General features: G+C 33.8%; 1 protein-coding gene across 10 annotated transcripts in view; it reads right to left on the bottom strand.

Annotated features, from left to right (window-relative positions):
• The window catches only part of LOC110110710, a 34,183-nt gene extending 20,809 nt beyond the window's left edge, over positions 1 to 13,374 (bottom strand). For 2 of the 10 annotated variants that reach the window (XM_020842311.2, XM_020842309.2), the window contains exons 1-2: positions 12,582 to 12,644; positions 502 to 577 (exon numbers count right to left, since the gene is read on the bottom strand). Coding sequence is in view for 7 of the 10 variants with exons in the window: in XM_028699333.1 (XP_028555166.1) it covers positions 502 to 577; positions 12,582 to 12,686 (181 nt within the window). In the remaining 3 variants the exon portion in view is untranslated. Of the gene's footprint in view, positions 1 to 501; positions 578 to 12,581; positions 12,735 to 13,133 lie in introns of those variants that run through there. The other 8 variants (XM_028699333.1, XM_028699334.1, XM_028699332.1 and 5 more) reach the window with 8 other exon arrangements.
• Between the last annotated feature and the right edge of the window lie 2,123 nt (positions 13,375 to 15,497).

Raw genomic sequence — 15,497 nt, 5'->3', positions numbered from 1 at the left:
ATAAATGTTCTCTATAAAATATTTAGAAACTTAGGTTGCATCAAAAAGGTTCTGAATTCAAGAGATTTAGGGTTAACAATTATGAGATAAAAATATAGGATCAGACTAGAAAAGTGATTAAGATGTCCCAATCGTGATCTCGAGGTCATAGGTTTGAGCCAAAAAACCTCTTTAAATATTGAGGTAAGGCATGCATGTCAGTAGACCCACAAACCCACAACTAGCGAGAGTTTCATGCACCGTTTGCGCCCTTTTATTTTGGACAAACACATGCCACAGATTTTGAAAAAGCACAGATAATGTGATATGCACACATAAGATATTAAAATATAAACAGAAATCAGGCACTTTGATCACATGATCAGCTATATAAGTTGATAAGCGCATGTAGATATCAAATAAAGAAAACTGATATGTGACATAAATAAACTTGTGTCATCATCTTTTTCACTTGAGATACAAAGTTCAGGTTGTTGACAGATTGAGTGTAAACTAGTTTACCATCTTCCTCGACAAAATGCTTAACCTCAATGAGCTCATCATCTGTGGCAGGAATCAGCCTTCCATCGCCATCAACCTAAGAAAGTAAACAAGCTTCACTAATCAGAATAAACATGAGAATTATGAAAAGGTAATATTAACTTCAAAAAGGATATTCCTTTAGCAATGTTCAATCTTCCAGAGAAAATCAGCATCATCATTGCAACGGGAGAAACGATTATCAAAAAGCCTTGTTTGGAGCAAGAGCGTGCTCTGGAGTTGCAAAGCATGTGCTTTGCTCCTAGAGCATAAGAGCCTAAAAAGTGCACTTCAAGTCCGTTGTTTCCTCTTCACTATGTTTTTGAATAATAGCACTGCTCATTTTCTTTCTTCTAGTTTTTTCTAGCAATTAAGTTTCAGTATGGTTGGTATTTTGTTGTTTTTCTCCTAAAATCCTGTTACAGTTCATCCATACTAAAGCTTATTACAATTTCTATTGTTAGGAATTTGAAAAATTAATGCTGCTCCCATTTTTTCTCCTTCCAGTAGTAACAAAGTAAATAAGTCGGCTAAGACTTTCAGGTACGTTTATTTGGTGTACATTTTGTTTTATTAACTTCATACTTAATTTTCAAAAAATTCATTGATGATTTATCTAAATAATTCCTCTTAGTAGTTATGCATGTAATTTATCATATTAAATCGAGTATCTAACAAAAAGAAAAGGTTCTGAATTAACAACAAAACAGGTAAAATTATATAAAGTGGGGCTACGGCTTTATTGAAGCATCACTCATTCGCAATTTGCACTTAGCAGCAAGAAAACTCCATGAGTTTCACTTTTCTCCTGAAGCTTAAAACACATGGAACCAAACTAGTAACATCAATAGCCAGCTGCTATCATGAATAGCGCAAAACAAACGGAAAATTATAAAATATAATTGCTAGAGACAAAGTTAATTGGAAGACACCAGGCGCACAAAACAGTAAAAAACTATCAATTGCATGCACAAAAAAAAAACCTCCAAAAAAACAAAAGAGCTAGGTAAATTTACCGAAATCACCAGGTTTATGTGAAATGGGGATATTGGCAACATATCGAAGAAAAGATGGGTGGGTGCAAATACAGGAGAAAAAGATGGGTGGGTGCAAATAAAGGAGGAAAAGATGTCTGCATCAAGTAAAGGATGGAAGAGGAATGGCAGATAAAATGGGAATTTAGAGAAGGTCCTAACCCTAAGAGAAAGAACATATTGAGGAATAAAAAGAATGATATAATATAATAGAATATTGTAGATAATAAGATACAACTAGCACTTTGAGACATGATATAATGACTGTGAACCGAACCCAGCCTCAAATCAAACCAAACCACACAACCTCATCCATCCATATCACGATATCACGATTTGAAAACTTTGAACTCCCACCAATCGAAAAATCGAAAAATTTGCACAAGATCTTGCCCTCTCCCTCTTATCATTTGCACAATCACCGCAACCGTCAAAGTCACAATCTCCATTCGAAATCTCCCACCTCTACACCACCAATATTTTTATTTATGAAGAGCAAATGCTAAGGCATCGCAATTGTTCTCATGTTTCTTCCTTAGTAGCCGCCAAGCTCTTTCCTACCAATGTCTTCCTCTCAGGTTCTCCCTCATAGAAATTGTAGAGGAGACCAACTGATCATTTCTTCCTTCTTAATCAAGGGTTAAATAAGGGCTTCCTTCCTTCCTTCCTTCCTTCCTCGTAGCAAACATTTCTTCCTTTTCTTTCAATAATAAGCCAAACACACAAGTTTTCCTCCTCCCTTTTTTTCTTTTCTTTATCTTCCTTGTCTTTTAAGTCTCTAATGCTCTTTGTATTAGCAGCATCCTCAAAAGAGCACTTTCCTCTCCTTAGGACTTATTAGGTTCATCATCGTCAAACATTTGAGAGCTTGTGATAACTTCTTACTCATTATCTATTCTTTCTAGTAACTTAAAACCAAAAATTTATATTTACGACTAGCTAATGTTAATATTAAATTTAGAACTTATTTTAATAAACTTTGGGATAGGTTATAAAATAACTTTAATATAAATGGTTTCATCCTTTGACAATCATAATTATTTCTGTTTGACTCGGGAGTTATTTTTTTGCTGACTAACTTATACTTTTTAGTTAGCCTAGATGTTATTTAGGTGTTTGATAATAGTTCAGAAGAAATCATGATTTGGTTCATAAGATAGATTGAATCATTGCAATAATACTAATTGATTAAGCTCAATGGTGGGATAAGTTATAATTTTTAAGATGCATCCAATCTACTGACACTTAGTTTTATATGCTTTTATTTGCATTATGATAATCAATTGAATTCCATATTGTATAGGGCATTCAAGTTCAGTTCTACTTGGCACCATTGATTAAATCTCAAATAGACTTAGAGTTTCGTGCTACTCACTTAGAGGTAAGTAATTATTATTTATTGAAGGGCAAACTTACGCTTCTTTGTTAGGAGCATTATCCTTGATTTTTGTAATAAATTCCTAAATATTTTGTAAGGTTGTCAATCCTGTCTTTATACTCTAATTATTTATCATGCATAAGCTCATAATGACACCTTTTATGCTCAAAATGAAACAATTAGTAGAATAAATAGATTTATCTTGATTTATTATCGCACAAATTACTATATACTGAATTGATGCCTATAATATAAGATCTATTTTTCATGCACGTTATTTCTATTTCTACAAATAATATTTATTATAAAACTAACTATCATATTGACCATATAATACTGTTATAACTTCCTAATTAAAATATATGTAAATTGTATGTATGTGTGCAGTGGCTTGTAGATCGGTGGAACTCTTTCAAATAATTGATAGAGGTAGAAGTATGAGATTGTATATCGACTACAGAAAGTTGAACAAGGTAACAGTGAAGAACAAGTATCATCTAACACATAGATGATTTGTTTTACCACTTACATAGTTCTTCTGTGTTTACCAAGATCCACGCTCATTTTAGATACCAACAATTAAAACTAAAGAATGATAATATGTCTAAGATTGTCTTTCAATCTCAATATAATCATTCTAAATTTTTAGTAATATCATTTAGTTTAACTAATGCTTCTATCACTTTCATGAATCTAAAGAATAGAGATTTCAAATCTTGTTCAGAGAATTCCATGATCATATACATTTATGACATTTTGATCTACGCCAAGAGCAAAGAAGAGCATGCCCAACATCTTAAAGAGGCATTGAACACCCTCCTAGAGACAAAGCTCTATGCAAAATACTCTAAGTGTAATTTTTTATTTTGGAAGGTGGCATTTCTTGGATATATTATCAATTGGTTGAAATTTTGATAGGAAACTCTTGTAGATCTAAAGCATTTCCTATCAGTCTTCGGAAAATAGCAAGAATTCTCCACAAAAATCAGCACAAAACCATGAAAACAGTAGATAATTTGTATTTTTTGAAGAAAGGGAAACGGAAAATAGCAATATACAATTGATCCTCTATTCGAGAGGTGGATCTACCGCTCCCAAATCTTTAGACGCTGCTAGAGCCCAAAAGAAAACCTAAATCTAAGATATCTCAAATTTCAGCCAAATTCAAGATGCCCTAACTCTAGGAAAACAAACTATTTAATGCATACAATTCAAAAGGAAATCTCTAAACAGTCCCTACATTCAATTTGCCTCCTAAACTTCATCAAAAATCCTTCCAAAACTGCTCTTTTTGATTTGGTGATTTGATCGGCATGCAAGAGGCGGAGAGTTCTGCCTTTGTTGTCATAAGCTGGTCTGGTATGGACCTGCTGAACCGAACTAATGGACCGGTCTAACAATACTCCCCACCCAAAGATTCATCTTGTCCGCAAGGTGGAAAGACGGCACCCTCCTCCATTGCTTTTTCATCACAAACGGTAAGAACCTAAAGAATTTTGTCATTACACATGTGCCCCTGGCGTATACCTCTCATCACATTTGAAACAGAGCCACTTCGCCCTTTTTCTCCTGCAATTTCGTTTCTGTGAACTTCTTAAAGTTGTCACCCGGTCTTACTCCTACAGTCTTCTCCTTCAAAGTCTCCTGAAGAGTACCCAATGTCAGCTCCTTTGGTGCAAGAAAGGTGGTGGGCCTTTTGTTTGGACCTCATGAGTTGTTGCCTCCCGTATCTCTCTCCAGGTGTCTCTGATCCTCTACAAATTGAGCAAGATCCATAGCCTCTCCCAAATCACGAGGCCTCATTACTCTAACCGCTGCCCGGATCTCTGACGTTAGTCCCTTCATGAAATTTGCCTTTAGCACTGTCTCAGGAATGCGGTCCAATCGACTAATAAGGTACTCGAATCTCTCCCAATACTCCACTAAACCATCCAGTATCAAGGTGAAGAAACTGCTCGTAGAAGTCTCCTCCCCTGCTGGTTTGAAAATGTTCCAATAGGTAGTCCTTAAACTCCCTCTAGGTCCTTATTGGTCATCTCGTATCCCTCTATTGGTGTCATGCTAAAGCTTTCCCTTCCAAGCACATCCCGGCTATCATCAGCTTTTCCTCCTCCGTCAACCTATTGACAATAAAGTACATTTCCACCTTGCAGATCCACCCATGTGCATCTTCTCCCTCAAAGATAGACATCTTCAGTTTCCTCACCCTCAGATCGTCTTCGTTCCCTTTGTTCCCTTCATAATTTACCCTTCCCCGGGGGTGGTTCCCCCCAAGTATCCAAATAGTCTCTTCTTCGTTCATACCCCAGCTTTTCATCAAATTCTCATCTTCTCTTCTCAAATTCAGCACCCCTTGGATCATAACAAACCCCTCCCCTTTCAAATTCAACCCCCCTTGGTCATAATTACCCATTTTTCTTTCCAAACTTGTCCCTCTCCTCTCCAAAACAGCACATCTTCATTCTTGCCCTACCTCCTTATGACTCTCCTCATATCCTCTACCTATCTCCTCCCTAAGAATAAGCTCTATGAGAGATATTCTCTCTTCTCCCTTTCAAGTCTCCACCTCCTGATGTCTCATTTGCCTGATTGGCTTAGGGATTTTCCCATCTCCCTCGTTGTTGGCACCTTCCCTACCCTCCGACGGCGATATTTTGGTTTGGCCCTCGAGGACTTTCTTTAGCATCTCCCCCAAGCTGAAAAAATTCTCATCTATCTTCTCGTGGATGGCTGAAATGTCTTTCATTAAATCTGAAACTTAACTTTGTAGATCTAAAATTTCATATTTCATTTGTCCGATCTCCACTTCGAGGCGTTCCTCCCACGCATGCAGTTTCCTGACCTCCATCAATATTCGGATCTTTATAGACTCAAAAATATGGAATTCGACCCTTGCAAATAGCAAATAGCCCTTTTTATGGCTGAAAAACAGTTGCTGGTTTTCACAGAAAAAATGCCCAAAACAGTCCCAAAATCTGCTCTGATGCCAATTTGATAGAAAACACTTATAGATCTAAAGTATTTCCTATCAGTCTTCGGAAAACAGCGAGAATTCTCCACAAAAATCCGCACAAAATCATGAAAACATTAGATAATTTGTATTATTTGATGAAAGGGAAACGAAAAATAACAAGATACAATTGATCCTCTATTCGAGAGGAGGATCTATCTCTCCCAAATCTCTAGACGCCGCTTGAGCCCAAAAAAAAACATAAATCTAAGATATATCAAATTTCAGTCAAATTCAAGATGCCCTAACCTAAGAAAACAAACTATTTAATGCATACAATTAAAAAAAATAGAAAGAAAAATTTAAAAAATTTAAAAAATAAATAAATAATGCAAGCATTTCAAAAGGAAATATCTTAACAATCCCTACATTCAATTTCCCTCCTAAAATTTATCAAAAATCCTACCAAAACTACTCTTTTTGAATTGGCAGTTTGATCTACATGCAGGAGGCGGAGCGTTTCGCCTCTGTTGTTCGTAAGCCAATCTGGCTTGTATTGGCTGAACAGGTCCACTGGAACCTACCAAGGTAAAAGCAATAATGGATTGGCCGAAGCCAAGCAGAGTCACAGAGATTCGTAATTTTCTTGAACTAGTTGACTAATATAGACAATTTGTGGAAGACTTTTCAAATATTGCTATATTGCTGATCTCAAAAGTCCATTAATTTATATGGTTTGATGCTTTTGAATAGTCTTCAAAAGTTCAAAAATTGTTTGGTGTTGACTGCTATCCTTACCATTCATCCTGGCATGGATGGATTTCAAATTTATAGTGATGCTTCATCATGGAAGAGTGATAGATTATTCTTATAAATAGCTCAAGGCACATGTGGGCTCCAAAAATTCGGCCCTGGCCTCCGCCCGCTTTTCTTTTATTCGGCGAGAGAGTTTTAACTGAATAAGTTTCGAGGTAAATTTTGGAAGACAAATGGGTTTGTAGATAAGACACTACCCAGAGATTTCGCCCTCATTTTGCGAGGACTTTATGATCTGAGTTCTGGTTTCCTATAGGCGCAAGCCCTTATAGTTAATTACCCCTCCCGTTCACAAGAGAGAACTTTCAATTAAGGATAGTCGTCAATCAGATACGTATAGAAATCTAGCCGCATTTATTTTTAAATGAAACTTCTGAAACACTGCCTTTACGGTGTTTATTATGGCATTTTCACTTATCATAAGAGTTTGAAGTATCTTTTTACTCAAGAGGAGTTGAACTTGAGATAGGATATTGGCTTAAGCTAGTGAAGGACTATGATTTATAGATTTAATACCACCAAATAAAGCTAATATGGTTGCAAATGATTTAAGAAAAAAATCTTTGACTTGTGCAAGTTGATATAATAGTATAATACCTCCATGAGGTAATTATATTATATATTAGATGACTATACATCCCATAATTGTTGATCAAATTTGTGCATCTTAGATGGAAGACATTGACTTGCAATGCTTAGAGAGCAAGTTCAATATGAATTGAAACCCAAGTTCATTATTAATCAAATAGGTCCATTGAAATTTAAAAATCAACCATGTAGTCCAGATCATATGGGACTTCAATAGTAGATACTTTAGAAAACACACTCTACATGTATTATATTCATCTTGGGAGCAAAAATATATCAAGATCTCACGAAACCTTTCTTGTGACATGGTAAGAAGAATGATGTGGCAGATTTCAAACCAAGTGTTTGACTCATCATATGGTTAAGGTTGAACATAATAGACCTATAGATCTGTTGCAGCCTCTTTCTACTCCAGAATGAAAGTAGGCGAAGATTGCAATAGATTTTACCATTGGCTTGCCAAAATCAAAAGAAGATCACAATGCAACTTGGATTGTAATTGATAAACTAATTAAAACCATTCATTTTCTACCAATCAAATAGAATTATTTGGCGCAGAAACCAGCAAAGATCTACATGGATAAAATTATTCAATTGCATGAAATTTGAAGTGTTATCATGTCAAATCGAGATGGAAGATTCATTTCAAGATTGTAGAAAAAATACAAGAATCTTAGGGTACGAGATAAATTTTAGCACTGTATTTCATCGCCAAATAGACGGTTAGTCAACGTGTGCCATTTAGATAATAGAAAACTTATTGAAAGCTTATATTCTTGACATTAGAGGCAGCTGGGAGGCATACATTTCCCTTGTAGGGTTTATCTCCAACAATATTTTTCAAGCTACCATCAACATAGCACCATATGAGGCTCTTTATGGAAAGAAATGCAGACCTATTATGCATTGGTTTGAGGTGCGTGAGAGGAAACTCTAAGGCATGAACTATTGATCAAGTTACCGAGATGATTCATCAAATTCAAGAAAAATTACGTTCAAATCTTGAGTGTTAGAGAAGATACATTGACCCTAAACATAAAGAAATTGAATTCAAAGTTGGAGATCAAACCCCATCAGGCTTAGCTGGGTTGGTGGGTGAGCATGGTTGGGAACCCCCCCAACCCATGTTCGATTCACCTCTCATGCGGCGCAACCTCTTAAATGGGGAGAAAATAACTGCAGGTCTTGCACCTATGAGGCTGCCTGTTGGTAGGCTCGCCAAGGGATTAGTTAGGCCACCATACGCCTCCTATGGAAGGTGGCAGCGGGTAGATACCCCAGTTCCCAAAGAAAAAAAATGGAGATCATATTTTCTCAAGATTTCGACCATAAGTTGAGTTGGAAAGCTTCAGCCCCGCTTCATTAGACCATTCGAGGTGATCAAGAGAGAGTTAACAGAGTTTCATATTGATAGGCCCCCTGCTTTGAGATGTGCATGAATGCACAGTATTTTTTACGTCTCTTTTCTTCAACGCTGTGTTCATTATGATTCTCATATTATTTAATTTGAGATATTATTGATTTAAGAAGAGTTAAGTTATGAAGAAGAAAAGGAACGCATTTTAGAGCATGAGGTTCAACAGTCAAAGAACTTTGAAAGTACCAGTTAGACTGAAAAGCAACTTGGGAGATTGAAGAAGAAATTATCAAAAATTAAGCGCCGTTATATGAAAAGTAAGATATGAATCTAGTGATTAAATTCTTTTAACGGGTAGTATGTAAATTGTAATGACTATGAACCGAACCCAACCTCAAATCGAATCAAACCACACAACCTCATACCTCCATGTAGCAACTTTAAAACCTCAACCCCCTAATCGCTCAAAAACTTCACATGAGGTCTCGCCCATTCCGATGCACAATTTGTGCAATCATTACTCCTACCATAACCACAATCTTTGTTCAAAATCTCGAACCTCTTCACCACCATAGATTCATATTTATGAGCATAGGATAGGGCATCGTAACTCTTCTCCCGTTTCTTCCTTCACAGCCACCAAGCTCTTTCCTACCAATTTCTCCCTCATAGATACCAATGGAGAACACTAACTTGTAGGCTAATCGAAGGCTTCCATCCTCCATCTGAATAAGCTAATCTTCATCTTCTTATTTTAATAATAAGCCAACAGCAAGTTTTCCTCATTTTCGTTCTTTATGTTCTCAATCTTCCGTGTCTTATGAGTTTATAATGCACTTTTTAGCGCAACATTCTCAGAAGAGCACTTTTCTCTCCATAGGAACTCCTTTGGTTCATCATCATCAAGCATTGAAAAGCTTATGGTATTTTTTCCTTCTTTTATTATTCTTTTATTGTAACTCCAATTGAAATTTTATATTTACAACTAATAATGCTAATATTAAATTTATACCTTATTAATAAACTTTAGGATGGGTTATTATATATTAAGTTTAATATTAATGGTTTCATCCCTTGATAATCATAGCTATTTATGTTTGACTTCTAGGTAATTTTTTGTAGACTAAGTTATAATTTTAGTCAACCTAGATGTTAATATTATTTAGATGTTGTATAATAGATTGGAAGAAATCACGTTTTAGTTCATAAGATAAATCAAATCCTTGCAATAACAATAATTTATTAAGCTCAATAGTGGGATAATTATAATTATTTAGGATGTGCCTGATCCACTTACACTAAGTTTCTAATGTCTTTATTTGCATTTTAAGTAATCAATTGAAGTACACTTTGTATAAGGCATTCGAGTTGAGTTTCACCCGGCATCATTCAAACAGACTCGGATCCTCATGCTGCTCGCTTAGAAATGCAACTAATATATATTTCAAGATAAATATACCCTTCTATATTAGGGCACGTTATCATTGATTTTTGTTATAGATTCCTAAATATTTTATAGGCATTCAAGTTGAGTTTCACTTGGCATCATTCAAATAGACTCAGAGTTTCATACTGCTCGCTTAGAAGTAAGCAACTATTGTATATTTGAAGATAAACATATCCTTCTATATTAGGGGCACTATCATTGATTTTTGTAATAGATTCCTAAATATTTTATAGGATTATCAATCCTTCCTTTTTACTCTAGTTATTTATTATGCATATGCTCGTAAAAATAATATATTTACATGAATAGATTTACCTTGATTTATTATTGCATAAACTTCTGTAGATTGAATTGATTCATATAATATAGTCTATATAGATATATTTTTCATGCACAAATTTCTACTAAAAGCAATAAGTCTTAATCTTATTTCTACAAATCATATTGATCATAAACCTAACAATTGTCACATTACCATATAATATCTATTGTAACTTGCTTATGAAAAACATATAGATTGCATGCCTATGTGCAGTATTTTTTAGCTTAATAAAACTCTATTAGATACTAGCCAGCCTATGACTCTTTAGAAAATTATTGAATTTCCTGACGTTGGTATTTTCCTATTCGATTTCAAGTTGTCATGATAACCTACTATAAATATATAAGCAAATATAAATTAAACATGATTAATGATTGATCATTGATGTGCTATATTTTGAGAGTTATAATGATACCTAGTAAGGTTGTATGTGAGTATATTAGAATAGATTTATATTGACTCCAGTTTGTCATACACGCTTGTCATGAACATCATCATATTAAAATTAGTCCTAAAACATATGGCATGTTTAATTTATACATTTGTGAATCTTTCTTACATGGAATCTACAGGAGTGCATAGTGGACCATCGCCACAAAAGTAGGCTTATCAACAATAAAATCTAATTTAGTATTTTAAACTTTTACAATAGTCTACTTTATTTCCATTAGGTTTGGATAGTTTTGGTTTTGCAATTGTTTCTTTCAATTTCTCTTTTCAAATGTTATTGTTCCCACTTCATTGTGTACTCTTGTTATAATTTATATTAATGCAATAAAATATGAGATTACTTTATGTTCTCTTATGCATTTTGCTTATATTATTTGTATTTGAATTTTCTTTTTGTGAGTTCAAAACAAAAAAGGATTCATGTAGCCGACCCCACGTAGTGGGATAAAGGCTTGTTGTTGTTGTTGTTGTTGTTGAGCACAAAACGAGTTTCATATCTCTTCATCACATCTCGTGTTGTTGTGCTGTACCGCCTTCCAAACCAGAGGTGTGACACACGAGATAAGAATAATGGAGATAAATGAGTTCAAGGAAGACAAGCAATATAGTAGCATACAGGGGTGTAAGCCGAGCCGGATCTCTAGCCGACTCGAGCTCAACTCATTAACGAGCTCATGAGTCGAGCTTATCGAATCATGAGTTCAAATTCGAGCCTATACTTGAGATCGTATATTAAACGAGCTCGAGCTCGAGCTCAATCTAGCTCAACTCAAAAGCTCATTAAGTTGGTCAATTAAATTAAAATATATTTAAAAATTAGTTTAAATTAATATTATATAACATATTTTAATATTTAAAAAAAATCTTTAAAAAATTTATTTTTTTATTTAAAATTAAGAAATTGAGCTCAAAAATCGAGTCAATCTCGAGCTTTCCAAAAGAGCTCAAGCAATCAAGCCTAGCTCAAGCTTGTAAATTTTTTAAAGAGTTAAGCTCGACCTTAATAAACTAGCTCGAGTTGAGCTCGAGCTCAGTGAGAACTAAACAAGACTCGACTCGACTCGACTCGTTTACACCTTTAGTGACATCGAATAGAGTAATTGAGGGCATCCCAACAAGAAATTGATAAGAATGCAAGTAATTGAGAGCAGCTGCAAATGAAGGGTATACGACAAGAAGTTATTGGAATCGAAGTGAGATGAAATTGCATTTGGATGGGTTTAGTGTCAGACTAGTATTATCTCTAGCTTGGGTTTAAAAAACCTTTCTTATCAGACTCGATCAAACTCCCAAAAACAGACCAGAAGCCTAACATTGAAATCACAATATTGACACAATAGGGACAGTTCACACCAGCATTCAAAATTTTATGTTTCTGACTACCATAACATGCATGAACCACACAAAACAAACTAATAAGTGAAATAAGCTAACACAGTAGCCATCAATGCTCATCTGAGTAATTAATTAGAAGTTCTAAATCGTAGTTTCTATCAAATACTCCAGCAATAAAATCACCTTAAGTAGTTATAATTGCTGTGTTTAAAAAAACTTTCAATTACAGCACGGCTTGAAGAATCAATATGTAAGGTGTCCTCACAAACTCCATCATTGTTTTCAAGCAAGAACAGTAAAACCAAATTGCAGGTGATGAGGTGAACTATCCCTAAGTAAACTAAACAAAGATAAACCAAGCTAAGCAATTTAAGCAACAACTTACCCGAACAAGCTGGTAAACCACAGGATTGGAAGCTACAATGCCGTCCGGCTCACCATTCTCAGTTGACCTCCTACCCACCCCATCCTCATCAACTAGCGCTCCCATCCACAAGTCCAGTACCAGCACTTCCCACCAATGGACATGTCAAAAAACCAAGGGCAAGGTTAGTTCTACTATAATAATATCTACGAAAAAGAAAACTTACAACCTCTCCCCAGAACAATCCGCACTCAACCAACTTGAAATCGATTCGCAACTTCAAAATGAAAATAGATTTCCCAAGAAGAGAAGAACCACGACAGAATCATAAGAAAAAGGAAACGCAGTTGAGAATTCATTGTCAAAATCGCCAAAAGAGTCAGTAGGTCAAACACTTTATTATAAAGAGAAACCCTAATTCCATTCCCCAGAGCAATCACTCTCATCCAACTTGAACTTAATTCGCAAAGTCAGATTCAACATAGAAAACTTTAGAATGACACATATCATGATTACCCTGGAGAAAATATTCATCAAATGTAAAGGTATTGGAGAATTCATTGTCAAACTCACCATGAAAATAAGTAGATTAAAATCTGACTACTCCCGCATTCCACGGCTGCTCGAAGAATCGAATGAAGCGGAGAGGCAGAAACTGACGAGAGGAGCAAAAAGAATGGAAAAAGAAGAGAGCTGGATTTGATTTGAACGGATTGCGAAGAGTGGGAGATGAAGGGACTAAATGAGCTCGTTCGGAAACGGAAAAGCAAGGGACGAAAGACCAGGCTTCGACGGTGGATATCACATTTTGGGATAATTGGACGGACATGATGAAATGATATCCCAATATTTCCACAAGCAGATAGTTGTTCTATGTTTTTTAGTTAATCAATAATAATAAGTGAATAGTAAAATCATATTTTAACAAAATAGAATTTTTATTCTTCATTTAAAAAAAAATCATTCATTTAATATTTACTTATAATTCTTAGTATTAAAATGATAATTAATTGATAAATGGCCAATGCAAAAGTAATTAAGATTTAATTATGACCATTCATGATTATCATTAATATTTAAATTATCATTTAATTAAGCATATTAAATTAAGGATATGTATTTATTATGTTTACTAAATTATTAATTATAATTTCAAACTAAGATCATTATGATTTCAAATATTAACTAAATATGATTTTGATCAATTATATATATCATATATATTATATTTAACCTAAGAAGTTAACATATAATCATAGAATAATTGGTGTTTAAATAATATGTTGTTAGGCTAATATCGACTTGAATAGATTAATTGTGAATTAAATATTAATTCATGCTAATATTGAATTGAATATACTACTTTATTTTATTTTATTTTTTATTTTCAAACTTTTCTATTTTACAAAAAATTGTTTGGTTTAATTAATTATTTTAAAATAAAATAAATTCATAAGTTTCTAATTAGGTTATTGCAAAAGTAAAGCATCTTTTTTATTAAAGTATTTTGGCTTTTGGGTCAAAATTTTATAATTTATAGATTAATTTTTAGTGTTTTAATTTACCATATGGAATTTATAATAGGTGGGATAGATTGATTTAAGTGTTTAAGATTGGTAATAATTTTTTTTGTTTTGTTATTTATAGTAGCAATTTGATAGATCACCTTCATAATAGAATCTATATATAGTGTTTCTTACCATTTATAGAATATGGATATTAGAGGTCATCAATCTTGTGTTTATATAGGTTTTTTTAATGAATGGAAACATGCACACATTTAGAAATTTTAATTAAAGACAATTTTTTTACGTGGAAAATCTAAGAAGGGGAGAAATCATAGGGTCTGGCCTAGTTGTAATAATCCACTATATAATTATAGGTAAAAGAATCTAGTCTTCTCCATAATTGAAGAACACGAGCTTGCACAAATTAAAAATAATTCTATTATTTTTGTTGTAGGAATTATATAAATTGAATGTCCGTGGGAAGACAATGAAAGTCCAATATGTGGTTATATGTTAGTAGTCAAGTGACAATAGTAGAATGAAGGAAGCCTGGAGACAATAGCTGTGATTATTGATGGTGATTGCTACAAAATATAATAGAGCTCTTTGGCGATATCAACTATCAAATTCTCCCTCAAGTAGAAAATGAAGCCCTAATTATTTTTTTGTTGAGAGGAGTATTTTGATAAATTTTTGATAAATTTTCTTATAACCCAAAATACTCTATCAAAGTATATACATTGATCTCCTCCATTGTATATAATTTATCCAATATTTGAGTCTCTTAATAATATGATAATCAAATGATCTGAGGCTTGTTAGGCTTGTTTCATCAAGCCACTATTTAATTATAAGCATGTGAGATTTGGAGATCGTTTGGTCTAATTGATGCCTTGAAACTTCTAAATATGCTTCAAATGCTTTGATTTAGATTTGGATATCGTTTGGTCTAATTAATGCCTTGAAACTTTTAAATATGCTTCAAATGCTTGATTTGAGTTCATTTGAACTCAAATTGGATCACTCAAGGTGTCGATATGTTTGTTTTGCCGAGACATTTACATTAACTATAAGTTTGTTGAAATCAAAGTTTGGATGTTCATGATTTTAATTCTTAAATATTCGGAAAACATTACAGCCCAAAAGTATCATTTCGAAAAAATCATGAAACCCAATCACTCTCTAAACATCAACATGAACCTCTCTTTGATGATATAAATTATGTAAAATCTCATTAATTATAACTTCAACAATTCAAGAAACTGGTATGTCTACTGGAGCAAAAATTATTGAAAATTTTAACTTCTGAATTCTTCAAATCTGTTTAATATTTATCGTAAAGACATTTGTTTAAGATCCAAAAGTATTTAAATTTAGTCTAAGATGCCAAAAACTAGTCTCAAGGACCCCAAAAATATTTAAATAAACT

Source organism: Dendrobium catenatum, unplaced genomic scaffold, assembly GCF_001605985.2.
Source record: "Dendrobium catenatum unplaced genomic scaffold, ASM160598v2 fragScaff_scaffold_1250, whole genome shotgun sequence".
Lineage (NCBI taxonomy): Eukaryota > Viridiplantae > Streptophyta > Magnoliopsida > Asparagales > Orchidaceae > Dendrobium > Dendrobium catenatum.
The sequence above is the reverse complement of the archived record's forward strand: the minus strand, read 5'-3'. Positions and strand labels throughout refer to the sequence as shown.